The 20,148-nt window shown below is 40.7% G+C and overlaps 1 protein-coding gene across 1 annotated transcript in view; it reads right to left on the bottom strand.

Annotated features, from left to right (window-relative positions):
• Positions 1–20,148, bottom strand: part of SVEP1 (sushi, von Willebrand factor type A, EGF and pentraxin domain containing 1) — a 128,526-nt gene that overhangs the window by 78,802 nt on the left and 29,576 nt on the right. Inside the window, exons 4-5 of the mRNA XM_075739560.1 lie at positions 5,027–5,185; positions 4,603–4,782 (exon numbers count right to left, since the gene is read on the bottom strand). Coding sequence (XP_075595675.1) covers positions 4,603–4,782; positions 5,027–5,185 — 339 coding nt within the window. The remainder of the gene's footprint in view (positions 1–4,602; positions 4,783–5,026; positions 5,186–20,148) is intronic.

Genomic DNA, 20,148 nt, shown 5'->3' on the forward strand with positions numbered 1-20,148 from the left:
GAGAATTCTTTGGGGGATTTCCAACTGGCAGTCTGGTATGGGCTGAGTGCACACCAGGGAAAAGGCTGAGAGCTTATTAACAGAGCAGATGACAGTGTCCCACTGCTCAGGAACATTCTCAGGCACTCTGGAGTGTATTGATGTAGACATACACAAGTGTGAGCCTCCACAAATCAGAAAAGCAGACATTCACCATGACAGGGGAGACTGAGAGGCAGGAAGAAGGAATACGAGGCATTCACAGACAAGAGGACCATGAGAGATGAAAAGGAACAAATTAGGCTGCTGCTGAGACAAAATAGACCCTTTCAGGTGTAGGGGTTCCCATGGAGGCAGCCCTGGTTGCTGCTCAGCACAGAGACCTTTCTCCTGCCGTGTCTCACAAGCACTGCAAGCAGCATGACGCCAAGGAGAATGCAGTCCTGTGCAGGATGCATGTGCAGAAAGGGAAGTGGGGCATGGAGGGCGAGCCTGAGATTGTTTTATGGTTTTGTTACTGAATCACGATGCTTCAGTTTAACATAAATCTACACTGTAATTAAGACTGATCCCAAACCACCTGAATGATAGTAAGAAAAAAATAGTAGCACTGCTACAGCCTGAATTTATGTTCTTTGTTTCAGTGTCATAACCTCAAGCTCTTCTACTATGACCTCTTTCCTTTGCACTGCCTCCAGGTGTCCTCCTCTTCAGCCAGTATCTTATGCTTCTGCATTTGTCCCCTTGCTCTCCTCTGGACAAGCGACTGAGCTACATGCACACTGCCTGGCCTTTGGGTCCCTTGAACAGCTAAGCTGTATACACCTATCGTCTGGCTGTGACTATATGGTGATGATGATACTTGTATTACAACCGGTTGATAGCAAGCGCAAATGTGTAGATGCCTGCTGGGGTCCTAGTGAACCTAGACCTTCAATAATTCATGCCTCTCTGCTACAATCAGCTAGTGATTTTCCAAAACCAGTGGAAAACTCGTACAGTTGAAAACTCGTCTCAGCTGAAGCTGGTAGATACTGCTCAGTATGTTCAATGTTATTAGAGGGAGAAAAACACACACAGGCAAACAGTGTGACTGCTCAAAAATATAATCAAGACGACTGCAGTTCCCTAAACTTTTATGGGTTTAAGCTGAAGGAGGGTCAATTTAGATTAGATGTTAGAAAGAAATTCTTTACTGTTAAGAGTCGTGAGGCACTGGCACAGGTTGCCCAGAGAGGCTGTGGATGCCCCATCCCTGGAAGTGTTTAAGACCAGTTTGGATGAGGCTTTGGGCAACGTGGTCTAGTGGAGGGTGTCCCTGCCCGTAGCAGGGGGGTTGGAACTAGATGGTCTTTAAGGTTCCTTCCAACCCAAACCACTCTGTGATTCTATGATTCTAAACTCTCTTTTCCCTGGGTTGTTTTCTACAGCTTCTGGTGACCTTGCTGGCAGGAGGGGGCAAGCTCTGATGACCGAGATCTGGACAGCTTCTTCACTGTGGTTGGGGATGCTGATTTTACCAACTAACCATCCTTGCTGCCACCAGGTAGGAGGCAAACCACAAGCTGCTCTCCAATGCACTCCAAAGTAAGCCAACTTGGCAACTTTCCTTTCCCAGTAGTTGTTCACTCTGCACAATGATCAGACAGGACATACCTACAAGTGGACACATGGATGGAACTATACACCCTCAAACTAATAAACGGGCACTCCTTTAAATGAAAGCCAGCTGTATAAATGCCAATAACTACAAGCCCCTCAAAGCTACAAAAAACACGTTAAATAATGTCTTTTTTGAAAACAGGTATAGTGGCACCTAAGTGGACAAAAAAGTGTAGCATAACCTATGTATATTGGATAGGAAAGAAAGCAAGGAAAGCAAGGGAGAAAGGCACAAAGGGAGAAAGGGAGAAAGCCTTTCAGATGCACCTGATACATCTTGCCTTACCACTGTCTCATGTGAGACACTCTCTGAAAGTACTACTCCTCTTGTGCTTGCATATACACAGGCCTCCTCTAGGAAATGCATTTAAGACTCTAAAAAAGATCTTAAAACTTCCATCTTGCGAGAGGCACTCTGAGCTTCAGAGCAGCTTCCTAATATGCTGTAACTTAACTGTAGTAGAGTGAGTTAGAAAGACATTTTTACAGCTGAATCACACATGCTTTATACAGAAGAGAATAGCTTTTCTCTTTTAAGGTTACTATAGAAGTTTTTAACACCCAGTCTGTGGTAAAAGGAAGCAAATGTTACCAAACTCCATGGCATTATTGACTAAGTCTGAATGAATTAAGAGGAGACTCTCAACAGTGTTAATCTGCCCAAAGAGAAGGCACTCCCTTCCACTACCCGGTAAGTCTAGCCACCTCTTCTGAAGGACTGCAATAGCTATAGTGCTCCTACCTCTTCGGCGTTTCAGTGTTCACCCTTACTTGTCTCTGTATGGCTCTGGCAGAAACATGTAAATGAGCCCATGTTATCCTGGTTATGGTTCCACCCATTAAACATAAAACCATCCTCTTGTCAACAAGGCATTTTCAATGACCAAGAAATATTTCCATAAAGCCAGTGAAAACAACAACAACAGTACATTCTGCTTGCTCTGGGTTTTCTCCTAATACATTTTTCTAGATTAAATACATACTTTGTAGTTACTTTTTTCATGGGTCACTGTTAATTGCATGACATGACTGCATTAATCACTTTGTAATAGCACAGCAGACTTTAGCTAGCAGAACAACTGAGGAGTGTTTAATGTCAAAATCCAAAGCAGTGCAAAAGGATTTTCCTTCACTCTCCCCTCCTAAATTATTTGATAAAATACTCTTGGGATTAACAAGACAGCTATAAACTGTGCCTTTGATCTTACTCCCTTTCATAGTCTGAGCGAATTGAGACTAGCAGATCCAGCACGTGTAAAGGTAGGATTTTTTAATACGTATTTTTTTAATTTGAAGTCTTCAGTATGATGGAGAATGGCACACGAAAGGCAAAAATTATATCCTTTCAATGCTTCAAAGGATATTAACTCAACATCAAGACAGTATCTCAACGCAGACTTCTCTCTTTCCCCACCTTCCAGACAAATTCCCTGTTAAAGCATGATCAGGCACCAACATCCAACAGGTGAGTATTTTTACATGCTCCAGAAAGTTTTCCAAGTACTAGAATCTTCCACTTCTCTATAGACAGTGAAGATGAAGGATCCTTTCTGGCTGACTGCAGCTTTCCCCAGATTTTTTGCACTGGAGGCTACTGCGTGACAAAAGCTTTGACAGGCAGGTGCTCTTTCCCAGAACCCCAGTCTACCTGAAGTAGCATACATCTTCAGTCTGTGTTTTGATTGCTGGAAAGTCAACATCCCTAAGTCTAGCTTCTCAACATACCCTCATGGTACTGGCCCGCAATTTATTTTCTATTGAAAGCTTCCCTTTCCTGCCTTCTGTCACTGGAAGCTATAAAGGAAAACTAAATTTTCCAGGATTATCTGAAGAAGAGTCCTGCAATGTAAGCAGAAGTGAACTGCTACATTAGAATGTCCTGAGAAACTGATCTCTAGCTCTGAACTCTCCTTTCAGAACCATGACTTGCTGTTTCTTTATGGGCTGCAGTGTTTGCTGTAGTAGCATACAATGCTAATGCCTCCAAGCATCTATCCTGCCTCTTTCCCTAAACTCAAGGTCAGGGCAAGAGTTACAGAACGAGCTGACGACCTATTATTTACTAGCTTCCATGCAGCACACTAATGTCAACTGCATCCAACTCAAGTTAAATATGCTGAACTACAGCCTGTGGCTGTTGAGGAGGATGAGGGCTGCTACTTGTTTTTTTCAGGCCCTCCTTGGAGGACATACCAGACAGGACTACATAGAGATGCAGCTTCCCTTCTAAATCATCAAGAACCCAACCTCAGGCAGAGACAAGTGATTACACAGCAAAACTGTGTTCCTATGTACTTTTAAGAGCTCCAGAAATAATGTTTTTCAGAATCCTCCTTCCCATGTCTCCTCCCTTTCACACTTTCTGTTTGTTTCTTTTCCAGCTGACATTCTCTCACAGCGAACTTCTAGGATACTGACAGTTGTTCCCTAGTGAAACCACTCAGAATTCTTCTGAAGACCATGCTCAAGGCCCAAGCTTTCCTATTTTTCATAAGAAGGAATTGTTAGGAAGCGAAATGGAATTCTTCCATGGTTAATGTCTCCCAACATCAATGCCCATCTGTGCCAGGAGTCTGGTGGATATTCTAAAACACCCATGTGGCAAAGGTCTTGTTACATACTTGACTACTTCATAGGTTCACTGGATTTACATAATGTAGATACAAAATCCATAGAAATTAGGTGGAGAGAGGTTTAAGGAAGGAGAGTGTAGATTTACGTGGAAAAGACTGTCTGCCTACTAAATATTGCTCTGCATTTTCTATTGTAGATGACCTCCTTCCATTTTAGGAAGGAGAGAAAGGAGGGATTGGAGTGGGAGTTTACCTTTGGAACATTCTTTCACGCAAGAGCTAACAGGGTCAGATCTACACTCCCAAATATGTAGTGAGCAGCGAAAACCACTGGTAAGAACAAACTAATCCAACAGAAAAAGACTTTTCAAACACATGACATCCATACCTCTGCAACTAGCCTCTGATCCAGACCACTGGCCATTTGGCTGACAAAGCCGGATGCTGCTTCCCACGAGATCAAATCCTGCTTTGCATCGGATCCCACAGGCAGCATTAAAGTAATTGTTGCAGACATTCTGGACAAAGTAACCATTTTCAGGGGGCTTCAGTTGAGGGCAGTGAACAACTAAAAAATTATAAACAGCCAGAGTTATGCTAGTAGCTGGAGTGCAATAGGCTACTGAAGAAAAACATTTTTTTTTCATTTCCAACTCGACTTGCATCTTGGTATTTTTGTTGTTTTGGAATGACACAGAAAATCCTGCATGGAATTTGACATGTCCTTCACAGTGCAAACACAAAGAACAAAACTGTCCCAGCACTGCATTGTGCATTCCAGGGGTATTCTGTTCCTGGATGGAAACACTTACCTTCACAGCTTTGTCCTACAGCACGATATCCGTCCCGGCATGTACAATCCTCAATGGAGGTACTCCCTGGTGGAGAAGTATGATTCTCGTCGGGACATGAGGTACAAGTGCTGATACCACCTGGTGAACCTTCAGGCTTGTATGTTCCTGGTGGACAAGCTGTTGAGCAAAAAAAAACATGATAGAAAGGAGTTAGGGATATCGACCTTTCACGGCTAGCATAATTTTTCAGGTGTGTTGCTTTACTTTTTACATTATTCTTTCTGCCTCACACATCCAGTGTGATTTAGGGCAGGAGCATTCTCCACTTAAAGTGCTGTAGAGTTCTTACAGGAGTGAACTAAAGCTTACCAAACTCAGTGGAGGTCTCACCAGTGACTGCCTGGGGACTGATTTTAAGTCCATGATTAATCTTCTCGAAAAAAAGCACAGTAGCAGAAGACACGCCAGATTTTCACTGATAAAAACTGCACCGACCTCACAAAGACATTCTTGATTTAGAGGTGTAAAAGTTATTTTAGACAAAATCCTTGCCATTCAAAACTACATCAAAGTTTAATGCATACAAATTCTTAGCAAGCTAACACAAGCTCTTGAAAAAGCCTGCCCTTGATTTACACGTTATGATTATATATGAACTACACACTATACTTGCTAAAATGTATGAACCACAAACAATGAAGCAATTAACCAAAGCAATTGCTCCCTGAATCTTTTGTGCTCCTTTATAACCCATTTAATAGTTTTAATTCTGTGCATCTACATGCACAAGCCTTGAAGAGATTCAGGAGATGTCTTCAGAGGCAGGGAAAATGCAGAGGGAAAAGGCACTTCTCGCTTGAGAACTTCTGATTGATTGGGTAAGTCCGAGTCTTATCTCTCTTTGCCTTGAATTCTATTCTTCAGGAATCCACCATAATTATCTTTCTCACAAGGATGATGTGAGAAACAGGGGAGTGACTAATCTACACGTGCTGATAAAGTGAAGGATTGATTGATCAGATTACCACTTGAAACAGGACTCAAAAGACGCTTGTGCTGAAAAACATACCTCCTGATGTAAAGTTCGGGAAATATTTGGAGAAGGTTACTTAACACTGAAACCAGCCAAAAAAGCTCTCATTTCATTAATTTAACTGTCTACAAATTTTCCTAATGGCCACACGTTCTCTTGCAGACTGCAAGTCAGCGTCTTGCTTCCTGCCCTCAGCACAGTCACTTTGTACCATCTGGTGTAGCTCCGGGTGGTATAAAGAACTGTACACCATAAACACCCTCAAGTGCCTTCCTCCTTACACTGTCAGGTGTGTTCTGCTTCTGGAGCAAATCTCTCCTATTGAGGTATATTTTCTGGAGTTCAAAGATTCTGGTAGTATCAGTCTTGCCTTTGGTAGATATGGGACCAGCTCTGTTTGTTCTGTGTGTTAGATGCTAAGATATTCTGACTCCTTCTTATTAATGAAAAAAACTTCCTGCTTTCTAGGCAACTGGGGAAAAAAAAAACCACCCCAAACAACCAAAAAACAAAACAAAACAAAACACTCCAGCCTCTTTTTTTCCTCATCTGTCATTGGAGAATTGACTTTTATAAGCCAAATTTTATGCATTATACCTTAAAAAATCAACCCATATGAATAGTTACCACTTCTTTCCAGAAGGACCAGAGTCTTTTGAATAGCTTCCAGAGATAATATTTTTGTTTCCTTTTCACAAAATTTCCAGTTTTATTTTGAAGAAAGCAACCAAGTGGCTAGCAGTTAAGGAGTGTTTTTGGGTGCTGTAAATTGCCTTCACAAATCTGTATTTTAAACACATTTTTAAAAAGACAATGAAAATGCCTAAGCAGTAAAGGATGCAAGAACAAATCAAGACATTTCAGGAAGGAAAAAAGGCAGAAAAATCCCATCAGAATTAGGGCTAGGAATTTTTCATTTTTGTTTTAGGACTTTTGGAAAAGCATTTGCAAAAAAACCCCTTTCCTATAGTTCACCCGCTCTTCCCATCCAAGACATTCCTCTTGGACTATTACTGCTTCTTTCCTCTCTTCTGTGCAGAAATCCCCTCCCTCGACACTAGGTCTCTCTGAAATAGTCTCTCATGCTTCAGATGATCACCTCCAAACTCCCTAAGTATCAGAGGTATGACTCTAAAATCTGAAATATTTCTCTCCGGCACTTTGTGGAAGTCTCTGTGCATCCTTGTTAAAACTAATAGGTATCCAGTACAAAGTACATCCAAAAGGATACCGGAAAGAGTGCAAGTTAAGCATCACACGGGACCTGCTGTATGACAAAGCCACCCTCCACGTGCCAGCAAAAGTGAGTTAGTCTCTTCTGTTCTATGTGTGGCATATACAAAGCCATCTAAAAGAAATGTTTCATTAAAAACCCTAAAACAATAAAACAACAAAAACCCGACCTAACTTTTCTCGTTCTTGCAACCTCACCTTAGATGAAGAAGCAGCAGCTCTTTTCTGTTTCTGTTTTGGGAAGTATGGGATAAAAATAATCACCCATTTTATGATGTGGGTGTTTTTCACAATGAACACAGTAATTTGCTTAGGGTTTTGAATTAGCCTGGTTTTGACAAAAGTGGTTCATTTTGAAAATACACTTACAATTTGCTCTTTCCAGTGAAGCAGGAGGGGGTAAATAATACTGTTAAAATGGTTAATTAATGTCTCTACTGTGAAAGAAAAGTTTCCGCAAGTGTCCTGATACTTTCTGAATGCTTCAGATCCTCTCCACTGCCTTTCTAAAAAGTCGGACTATGTCCTATCTTGGCTTTTTATGTAGAATTTTCTCCAAGCCTGAGTCCCTGAACTGATCATTGATCTCACATCTCACCTAGTTGTATTCAGCTATGAAACTCCACGCAAGCTACATTCAAAATTTCCACAAGATAACACTTGGTTACAGAGCTATTTCCAAGTGTGTTGTATCACAGTCTATCCTGTGATGCCAAGAGATTGTTTAAGAATGGAACATAAGTATGCTGACCATTGTGCATTTCCATGACAGCCGCAGAGGTTAGTCTGGCCACAGCTTAGGTTAACCCCATCCAAAATCAGCTGTGGAAGAGCAGAGCTTCGATCATCTGCTGTAGACTGGACTTGTCCATACCCGACCCAGCTAGACTGCAGACCCACTCCCTCCTGCTCCAGACAGCTCTAAAGCATGGCCCAAATCTACACACAGCAACACATTCAGAGGCAAGAGAGAACTTGATGGGCAAGCACATCTGAAGAGCACACGTGGCCCCATCCATGACTGATCGTACAGGTGTCTCTTTGGGGTCTCTTCTGAGAATTAAGCAGTGCTGAATTTTCATTGCACTCTAGTCACCAGTCTGCACTCACCAACATGCCCTCTAAACCCGCAAAAACTGATTGCAGGGAGAGATCACCTTCTCCAGTGCTAATCTGTAAAAATGATTTACCTTTTTTTTCAAGGCTTACTTCCACTTGCCAACAATATGATGGTATGAAAAGGCTCAAAACAGTGTCTGAATGAAACCCAGTGTAAATAAGCTTCAATCTGGCACTCTCAAGAATGACAAAGAAGGCAAGAATTTTAAAATGGGGAAACAACTTTAACAGTAATAGTCTTTAAACAGAGAGGACATTTATGTGCACATCCACACTTATGATCTTCTCAACGGAAGATTTAACTGCCCATATGTGAATCATGTTGTTCTTTGCCCAGAAGCAAGGGGAGGAGCAAGGCAATGCTTTTTGTTTAATCTAATTCTCCTTCTGAGACCAGAATAGTGAATACTGAGTTGCACCAGAGGATTACCTTTCTTACAGGAACGAAAGGATATCTGGAAGTAGGGATTACTGTGCTAACTGAAACAAGCACAGGTCCCAAATTCCCCAAGCACGCAAAGATGGCTCACATTAAAGTTGTCATCAACAACAACCTACTTTCATAAAATGGTGGATATTCACCAATAATTCACATTCAGATTCTATTGTGCATGGTGATGACAGTACAATAACCTTCTGATCAGAAATGGTAATGAAATAATACATGCTTGCTTCAGCATGCCTCCTTCAGCATGCCTCCTGCATTTTCCTCCTCAGTTACGCTCTCCTAGGGTATACAACTAACTGAAAAAAATGTAAGAAAATGCAGCATGTCTCTTCTGGTTTTGCATACCACAGGGCTTGACGGCCAATGGAACACACTTTCTTACCCATTTATCTACCAAAAAAAAAAAATTAAGTTGCGCATGGGAAAGAAATCACTAGAAAGGAAATATGTCACAGGTTTGCTAGAAACAAAGACCCACAGGGCAGGCATGAAAACATTTCAGTCAACGCAAGTGTACTGACAGCATAACTGTGTCAAGACATTGCCTGAAGCTGAACAATGGACACAGAAAGTTAGGAAAGTCCACCAAAAAATCAAAGGACAGACTTTCAAATTCAGTAAGAATTCTTCTGCTCTGCCTACCTAAAATAATGACAATTTTAATCTTCAAGCACAAATAATTTAACATTGTAAAAGTGACAACAAAAAACAAGGTATATTTCAAAGATTCACCAAACACTTAACATGTATTATTCAGTTTGGCTTTTTTTAAACTGCAAATACTAAAGCCAGTGGCAAAGTTAAGCCAACCGGTACTGAACCCACACAACGGCATAAAGAGTCCAGTCTGGATTTAAACAGGTAGAGATCGCGTGCCAAAGGGTTCCTCTCTGTGACACAGGATCACGATACTTCCTCTGAATGTATGAGTACAAATTTTAAGGATAAACAATTCTGCGTTAAAAATGTAAATCTTTTAAAATCCTGGGACAGCAGGCAAGCTCAATATCCTCTCCAACTACACTAGTGTATCTAAGTCACTGAAATGGAATTATTCTTCATTTATGCCAGTGTAAGAGAGAGGACAGTCAATCTCTATGTATTTTAAAGATTAATTTGAGGGATTTTGTATTTTCTTAAATGCATAATTTCTCCCACTAACTACATTTACTAAGTAATCCCTGGCATGAGCTGTTTTTTCCACACTTGATGCTAATGAGGGTTCAGATTAAAGGTTTATCTTTTGCAGGATGTGGCAGGAATCAGCTAGCAATATCCCGCTCTCTCCTGCATCAACTTGTGCTGTATTTGTACACTGCTACAGTGATGACTGTAGCCTCTAATTCTCCTTTTTTCCCCTATATGTGTAAAGTCTAAACGAAACGACACCTTGATGCAAATCACAAATACATAAATAGTCTTTATAGCTCAATCCCCAAATCTCTTAAATGAGGAAAGCCTAGTTTTTCCTTTAATCAAACTGGTTTTATGCTACTGTAACTTCTTTTATAACACTGATTACATGGATACACATTCAACATAATGGAGTGGTGAATCTATCCCAGAATTGGAGTATACCATGAATATCTATTCTTATTTTGGTTTGCTGGTATCTACTAAAAATGATGCAATCCAGAGGTCACAGAATCTTTAAACACTGATCACCGGATGTTTGTATTTAATTCTTTCCCTGTTTCCTCATTTTTTTGTTACTGAACATACATGGACAGGAAATTTTTGGTTATGTGGATCTTTGACCTGGCATATGTGGTCTTGTACTTTTATTCATTCATTGGAACTTATGTGGAAGATCCAGTGTGTGCCTGGATCTACTTCAAATGATAGTCCACAACATCAGGACAGCCAAAATCTTAAATTAGCTCACATTTATGCCCTTGGAGAAGAACTACAGCCTGAAGGTGTGGGCTTTCTCTCCCATTGCTTTACTTCACTTAAGAGTCTTGTGCCTTGGCAACAACAACAACAAATTAGAAAATATGTCACCCTGACCTTCATGTGTGTGAAACAAGTGCTGTGGTAGCTGTGTTTGCCATCACTCAGGTTTTAAATTCGCCACCATGCATGGGCCTGACTATAAAGCTTAGTTATTTTACTAAATAAAAGTAAAAAGCTTTCATGGGGAAAGAAATGCAAAGAAGTTACAGTACATTATCATGTGCTACATCTTTCTACCCTGATATCTGCATCTCCCATTGTGACAGGGTACTACATGATCAGATTTGCACCCTGGCCTCTGAAATGTATGTCACTAGACCTGCAGATAAAGATCTTTAAGCCTGCTTCTCAAAGGCTTTCCACACGCTGGATCTCTACTGTAGAGACTGGCTCCAGAAATTATAGCTTTTGTTGTCACATTTAAGTTATGTGGGAAGGTGTTTTTAAAAAAATCTCCTATATGGTAGGTTCACCAGAACAGACACTTTGTGCCCATGAAATGCTTTTGGAAAGCTAGGGAGAAAAAAATTTAAACCTTTGGCAGATACTGTAATCCACCTTTCTGCAGTTTTCAACATGTATGGTGCCATTAAAAAAACATGAACCAGAAGCATGCTAGGATTACAAGAAATATGTGAGGAAGTGGCTAGTTAAACACTTGACATGTATGACTTGCACAAAGACTGCAAAGAAAACCTTGAGCTTGCCTTTAAGTGTAGGGATCAGGGAAGGATTTCTGCTAAGTCTCAGCATGTTCTCCAACTCTTTAGTATCTCCTGTTATCCCCAGCATGTGCTCTGCATTAATTTCAGACAGCATTGAACCTGCTCATCCATCTGCTCTTTGTCAGTATTCCTTAAGCATCCTTCTCACAGCAACATGATTAGCAATTTAACAAGCTAGATGTCTTCTCTGCTCCTATTTGATGTATTTTGCTCCATCTCTTTACTAGATTTACAAATTTACTCTAACTAGGGAGAGCAGGCTGAAACAAATCAGAAGTTTAGCTACTTCTGTACACGATACACAGGGAGGGGTTCACTCAAACCTTTTTACTGAGTTTACAGACATCAAAATTGCAATATTCCACTACCAAGTAGGCTGCAGCATTTGGAATGATACTTTGAGATGATCTAGCTTTACATTTTTAAGTACTTCAAACAGTCAAAACAAACTTTCAGCAGAAATAACTTGTTCATGATAAAAATGAGAATCTTGGATCCTCCCGATGGGGCAGAAGAACTGGAAAGTTGCCTGGAAGGAGATACAGTCCATTGGGTGAACATCCCATCTCAGCACCCCAAGCATACAAAGTGTAGGCAACAATCTGCCTGCTGAAGAATATAAGCCCAAGAGCTATCTCATCTTGTAAAAGTTAGGATGCCTACAAGGACCTTCTTCCACAAGGAAGACTGGCCATGAGCCACAACTGTGCTGAGCATCCCTGGGTAAGCTTGGGGCCAGCACATTTAGATAGGATTACTGCAAAGCAATGATTCTGACTGTAAAATGTCCTCCTTGGTAACAGCAGCAGTACTGAGAATGTATAGAAAATCCATTTATGCCCAGTTTTAAAACTTTTTTAAAAAGCAGATCATGTTAAAAACATGGTGAGTGCCTTAAACAGATTCATACTTGAACCACAGATGCATTGCAAGGACACAGAGCTTCTAAAAGTATTTAAAATGTTTTACAATCATGAAAATAAAGACTACTCTATACACTTTTACAGAGAGTAACTTCTCTCTTTTGTCTCAAAGCATGTGGCTTACTCAGGAATAAAAAAAGAAAATCCTCATTCCATGTACTGTATTGTAACTTAAAAAGAAGTCTACTCATGCTTCACTCAAGCTACAAGTTCACAAGATGTATCCTCACAAGTTCTGCAATTTATATACACAGAAATTCATGTATTGAAATGAAGCTCTTCTGGCATTTTTGAATCTCAGTGGCATTTTAGACAGTGTTTACAGGTTTGCTGTTTGCATAGACATCAAACCTAGCATTGGTGATGCATTTAGAAGGTGTACCCAAAGCAAACATAAACATGTATTAGCTACAGATATCAGCTCATGCCAGCACTTTTGATTTTTAGCACTTGGATATTGATTTATGTCCTCATGCCCCTGCATATTTCTAAAACGTATCATGCTAAAAGTGTACAACAAATTCTGAAACTACAAAAACGTCTTTCTGGGAAATTGACTTAGTTGATTGTGTGAAGTTTGCCATGCAAATACAGACTATTTATGAATTTATTTATGTGCAAGTGAAGGTTTTGTGTCCAAAACTTTGCACACCATCAGACTCTTAATTAAAAGGGGAAATAAAATCAATTCTGAAAATGCTTTGCTCAGATCAGAACTACTATATGGTAACCTTCTCTGGACATGATGTTCAGCATAACCACAGACACACATTCCTCAGTAAACCTTGATCACAGCTGATGTGACAGCACACACTATTCTCAACAGTACTGTTCTAAGTGCCCTGGATCTCTGGATAGCTTCCTGCTATTTACATATACAAACACTGAAAAGGAACTTCTCCATTCTGTCCTAGGTGCACTTATTTGCCTTTAATATACTTGCTGTGAAGGTATATTTTTGTTTTTACAAAACTGTAAAAAAATACAGACAGGCTCAAGTAAAGCAAATTCCACTAAGAAGAACCCCAGCATTTTGTTTAGTTTGTGCTACACAAAGATGAGCAAATACCTGTTTCAGAGAGCTAGTATCTGTCTCCTCTGAAGGCACCGGAAGCCCAGATTTCTCTAGGCCTGGTTCAATCATCATACCATGTATCAAATAGCTCTACTCTTTCAGCTGACAGAAAGGGTTCTGGGTCAAGAAGGAAAAGGGAGGGCCAAGAAAAGGACACATTTGCAGAGGGGAATTCAAATCAGATGAGGGGAACAAAGTCACTCCATACTTTTTCATTACTCCTCATTGTACCAACAAATCCACCAATCCCTCACCTCCCTAACAGGATGGACTAAAAAGCAGCTACTAGATCCCAAACCAGCCAAAATTATCCCTAGACCAAATCCCAAGTGCCAGCAGTCAGATACAGCAGAAGAGTTAAAAAGCTCCATCTGGGATGCACTATATGCTGCTCAGTTAACTTCTGCATGAGCTAGAGGCACACACTGGAAACCAAGAAATAGTCCTCCTCTATCCACAACTGGGAAGAGGGACTACTTGGAAAGAGAGAAGTCTGAGCTGGGGCTGGGGCAAAAAAAATTGGTTCCTTAACAACTCCTGACGTGCTACACCCAAAGGAAGCTGGACAGAAGTGAGAATTTACTCCACTGTCCGTGACTCTTGGGACATGCTGAAATCACAACTCAGCCAGCACTTGCTCAGCACAGACTACACTTTCTTCCAGAAGCAGGGAGCAAGAATCTTATGTTACGTGGATAACTCAAAAGATCACCTTCTCCTGGGATTCCTCAAAGGTAATTTTAACCAAAATAAGAGACTGGGGTTTAGAAGTTAACAAAGCACACACCCCAAGCTTCACAGGTCTGACAGGTTTCTGCAGTGAAGAACATGCCTGCTGGTTCAAGATCCATTCCACTGTGTTCACTTGTTCAGCAACTTGAAACAGTTTTGTGTTTAATGACTCTTGAGACTTAGAGTCCAAAGGAAAATGACTCTGGTGAAATTGAATGACCAAACTGGCTTTCCTGAGAGCAGCAAGTTGCATGAAGAATCTATGACGAGTCAGAGACTCCACATCCTCAGATTTTCTCCTTCTCATTCAGGCAAAAATTGTGAATTTGCTCTCTGGCAAAATATTAACAGAACTCTGTAGGGTACTGAATTATTTTACTAGTCTAATGTGAAACACTCCCTTTCTGCTGTTGCCTCCAACACCCACTCCCAGCAGCTGTTGGTGCATATGACCATGAAGAAAAAAAAAAAAAAAAGACACCTATTTCTGCCTCCTTTTTCTGCATATCAGAGTAGTTCCAGTTGCTGAATCACAGATGGGGAATGCAGCAAGTAAAACCTATTATAAACAGGAAAGTGAAGCCATTTCTGCCAGACCCTCAATAAACTGTCACTACTGCATTAGGTGCCAAACTTGGCATCTTTTCCACATCGCTTATTTTTATCATTAAATATACTTTTCAACAACCGTGATTATACTCCTATTAAGTAACATTTCTAAGCATTGAAGATATAGCACATGACTGTGCAGATGGAGAACATATGTCACTATTTCCATGTTTATTTACTTAGCATCCCAGGGTGAGAGTCAGACAGTTTTTGGTTAACTTAAGAGAGCTGAACCACATGCAATAGCTCAGGCCAGTAATCAGACAATAAAAAGTGGTGGGCTTGCCAATTATTTTTTTACATATTGTGAAACCATCCCAGCTATCCCTGTGTAGAGTTCAGTAAACTGTTGTAATCTTGATGTTATAGTTTCTACTTAATTCCTGGAATAACTACTGATACCCATGATTTACTGTGAAAAATGCCATAAATCCCATTCTCCATTCCTCATGTAAAACTCTTATTGAAACTGACAGGATCTCCTGACTACTTTTAAAATTATCTAAATGTGTAGATGAAAATAGAGTCTCATTTATTGAAAGCAAGAGCACTGAAAAAACAAATAGATCACTATTAACTGATGCTTGGTCAAGAAATATTTGGATAAGTGACTGCTTCTCACTTCATTTCCCCCGTTTTCCCTTGTCCTTCTCCCCTCTCATTTCTCTGCAAGAGATAAAGGGAGTCCTTAAGGATGGATCTGATTCTTGCTAAAGCAATACGTCAGCTGCAAGCAAAAGGGTCACCTCAGATTTGAACTGAAGGAACATGTTTTAAGTACCAAGCCCCATGCCTGCCAACGAGCTATGGTAAAAAAGATTAAAGATAAAAAAGATTATACTGTACTACCACAACCAAATACACACCTTCAGTCCTCAGTCTTATAAAGTTTTCTTCTGTGAAGAACTTCCATTAAAACATTTCAGAACACCACCTTTGCATCCCCCACTAGACTGCACTAACCTGGTCTCCATCCCTTAGCCACTCTGCAAAGACCTAACCTTCTGCAATTTGGGAGTTCTCCCATAAAGCAGGAATCCCTGGCTACTGAGTCCTGTGTTTGTAACGCCCCTTCTTGCTATCAGTATTGACCAAACGTGCTAAAGTAGCAACCTGTAACACCCAAAGGCTTTACGAAAGTGCAGTTGTTTCAACTAGAATGAAATAGCCTGCCATTGTTGCCAGAAAAGGGAGCAGGGAAATAGCAGAGTAGGATTCTTCCAAGAACTGTCAGGTGCTCAGCCTCTCTGTACATCACAGTGAAACTGTGATGTGTCCCACTTCTACATCTTCTCAGCTTCAAGGGAAATTTTTCCACCTGGAACAAGCAGAATCCCTTGTTCTCTTTTTAAAGGGCAGTGAGAACCTCTGTATGTTTTGGGAGGAAAAAGGTCTGCCACACTACCTTCTTCTCTAAATGCATGCCTTTTATCTGAGCTCTTTTGCCATAAATAAGGCCATCTACACCTGCAGAGATGGAGAATAAGGAGTGAACATTCTTACCTATAACCTGAAGGAAAACAAAACAGAAAAAAGGTAAGCAGTAATAGTGATTAAATCACTGCTTAATGGACCTAAGACTTACAACTACTAAACCACTGAATTTTACCTAGAAAATCTATTCCTAAATAGTACTTGATTCCTATTAGTTAGGTTCACAAGATAATTAATGCTGTCTAAAAATATCTCAGTTTTTCCTGGGTTTGAGCCAAGTTCTTGGCTAATTTCTTGCACTTTTGCAGACTGTGAACTAGTGAGGGATGCAAGCAACAGATGATAAACTACCTCTCTCATGTAGGAATGTATGAGGCATTGCACTTTCTATTTCAACACAGGAGGCCTCCCAAAAATGACCTTAAAAGTAGTGAGAATAAATCAATCTCTAACATCACTGGGAGTGAAATTTAAGATGTTACGGACAACTTTACAAAGCATCATATTCACAGACCTTGAACTTGTTACCTTTAATACTTATCTATGCTTCAGCCTTGAGGCACAAATCAGACAAGTAACAGCTGTAATCCATCACCTATGATGACAGGGTGATCATCTATCTTGAGGGACAGGTAGTTAAAAAGAAGTGGGGGAACAAGAAGACAGTAAGGGGCTTCCCACATGTTCTCAGGGTGCAAGTTGCCTTCTTGCCTGTGACATAGTGAAAAGTGCCCAGGCAGCTGCTGAAGAACTGCTGGTATGCTCCTTCTCAGTCCAATTTTTTGTGATCACATTATTTCTGTTATCATGGGTTTGGACTGTGGGCACAAGGTGGGCTACCAGTCCATCTAAAAAAGCCATACACGAATGCAGCTTGGCTATTCCCATTGATGAAACTGAGTCACAAAAGAAGACCAAGTGTCCTTGCTTTTGTGTACTCCTGTGCCATGACCTAACCACCACCCCTGTGCTGCCATCGAGACAGTTTTGGGAAGTGTTTTTGGCCAACCAGGAAGAATATGGGCGGTCACAGAAGTGCCATGTTTTTAAAATAGTCTTATATTTTGTAAGGCATTGTATTTTTTACTTCCATTCAGGAAAGAGAGCGAGCAAAATTTATATATGTGTTTTGTTCCTCTGTAATTCACACTGACATAAAAACTGAAGTGAAGGGATTTGCAAGTGACTGCATATTTTGATCCTCACTATGTTGAGGCAAAAGCTTAGACTCTGAAAAGAGGGAAATTGAATATTTGTATTTCAGGTGATACTCTTTGCCAAACTGACAACAGAAATAGGGCTAGAGGACCAGATTATTTTTAGGTATACAAACTAATGCCTCTGCGACATAGATAATAACGGAATTTCAAAAGAAACACCATCTTAATTACACATAGCTCTTCTGGTATATAACCATAAGGTTTGGCAAGCATTCCTTACATTCTGTGTTGACACCAAGACTCCTCAGAATAAGGCTACTCAGCCTCTCACTCTCCTTTCTGAACTTAGAAAAACCTAATCCTGTGAACTGAATTATTTGAAAAAGTAACTTTTGCAGCACTTCATAATCCTGCAGGCAAACCCCTCTTCCATACCCTCTGTCTTGAGACCTACGGCACCCCTGTGCCACAGATGTAAAAAAAGGTGCAGCAGATTTAAACTAGCTAGCTGCTGCATTTAAAGGTACTAGAGCATCTCCACACTGGCCTGGACTCCCCAGAGTGAGCACACACACTGTCGCTGCCGTAAGACGCACTGGGCTTGTCTCCTGTGATGCCAAAGTTACAGCAGCAGGCTTTAACAGACTGCCATTCCCAGGCCTACGTAGGCTTCATGGGATGCTCTGAGGGCAGCAGATGGGCAAAGCGCAAGATGAGGGACAGGAAGAGAAAATACAGTAACAGGCCAACATTTTCCTCCAAAGCTCCAGGCATTTTTACACAGACATTAAACTCAGAATATATGCCTTTAAATTAAAGTGACTTAGAATATTTCCAGCCCATGTAGATGTAAAAGTTTCTGTGTTCCACCAGAACACTGACGTTTCCTGTCTCTATCTTGATACAGTTTTTAATATCACCTATGTGTGTTTCCAGATAAGAGTTTTTCTGGGGGAGCACAGTCAGAATGGAGCAGGCACTTTTCTGTTATAAAACCATACAAACTGGAGATGAAGGGAAGGCTGACAATATTAATAGGAATGTTATACTCTGGACTATTCTGTGACCAACAGGGTGGAATTAATAGCAATAATCTGTGGAAAAAAAACCCATACAGCATTAGCAGGGACAATGTAGGAAAGTTCTTGTACTTTATCTTCTGGCATTCTTGTTTGAGAAACAAACTACACGCCACAAGGAGATGGAAACTTTGCATGGGTATTTATATGGCATTTACATGGGAACACCCTTTCTTTGAACTTTCAGGGCCAAAAATCCACTTTTTTTTTTTTAGCTATCCTCAATGTTTTTTTTTCCTCTCATGGAAGAAAAAACCACCAGATTTGCCTCATGGCCAGGAGAAGGAGCCAGATCTTAGGTTATTAGAATATGGTGCAGCTCTGTGTAAAATCAGTACAGCTGTACACACCTACACAGATGAAGATTTTGCCATTCCTCTATGCTTCACACTAATGAAAAGCTGCAACTTAGTGCTTAATTGTATTGGGTTTTGTTTCAAATCTGTCAGGTCCAAACTATAACTAAACAACATGACTACAGTTAGACTATATGATTAAGTACATATACACACATAAAATCAATCTTTCTCAACACCCCCACCCGCAAAGATCCATTCATTCTTCCCATTCTTGTGAAGGAAAACACTTCATATTTAATAAATTTCAGACTAGGGAGAAAAAAAATCAACTCTTCAAACTACCTTCAGATGTCAGCCCTACTGAAACATCTGCATTGGAAGTGCTAGTTGCTGGTCTGGCTTTGTTTTGCATGGTAACAAATTAAACCCTAGGGTTTTCGCCTGAAGAGATTCCCATTTCTGTGCAGAGTCCTGATTTCTGTTTTCATCAAAACACCAACAAAACCAGGAGAAACCAATTTCCTGTTTGATGAAACCGATTTGTGTTGCTGCTTTCTCATTCTCCAGGGATCTGGTCACACTCTACCATGCAGTCAGCACTGTTTCTGGGTGAGAAGGTTGGGCAGTAGACTGTAGGGTGACAGAAGACAACAAGGCTGCTTACAAGACAGCAGACCAAACTGCTCCCATCCATTCTGGCTGTTGAGTACCTGGCAGATAGATTAAGCTCATCATAAAATGTTTGCAACCTATCTTCCCTAATTCTGCTCCAAGTTTAGTGGGCTTTTGACCCCTTTTCATCATGATGTTTTTTCCAACATACTCTTCTTTCTGCCTGCTGCCTTTGTTGGAGTGATACCAGAGTCTGAAGCACTTCTGGACTCCTGTGGCTGAAGAAACAGAGAATGTGCACAGTGGGAGAAAGTGAGGGGCATAGCTGCAGAAGACAGAGAGAGAGGGCTTCTTCCCTAGAAGTGATTGTGAAATGATCTGAGGAACCTGCCAGGCAATTTTCCACAGAGAACAGAGAGAAGTCAGCTGGACAGGACTGAACAGGAGAGTCAACAGAAAAGCCATCTCATCCCTTCCCTCTACTCTTTCCTCTCCTGTGAAGGTGATAGTCAAATGGACAGAAGGTACTGGAAAGAACATCCATATTGCCTTTTGGGTAAATATCCCCTGAAAGATTTTGTTTAGGTCAAAATCTGCAAACAAATGACTTATTCAGCTGTGGATTATGACCTGATGAGCTTTGTGCACTTCTGTTTCTACATTTTCTTCCCCTTCTCAGCAAACCGAGGGCAATCAACAGCTG

Source organism: Balearica regulorum, chromosome Z (genome assembly GCF_011004875.1).
Source record: "Balearica regulorum gibbericeps isolate bBalReg1 chromosome Z, bBalReg1.pri, whole genome shotgun sequence".
Classification (NCBI taxonomy): Eukaryota; Metazoa; Chordata; class Aves; order Gruiformes; family Gruidae; genus Balearica; species Balearica regulorum.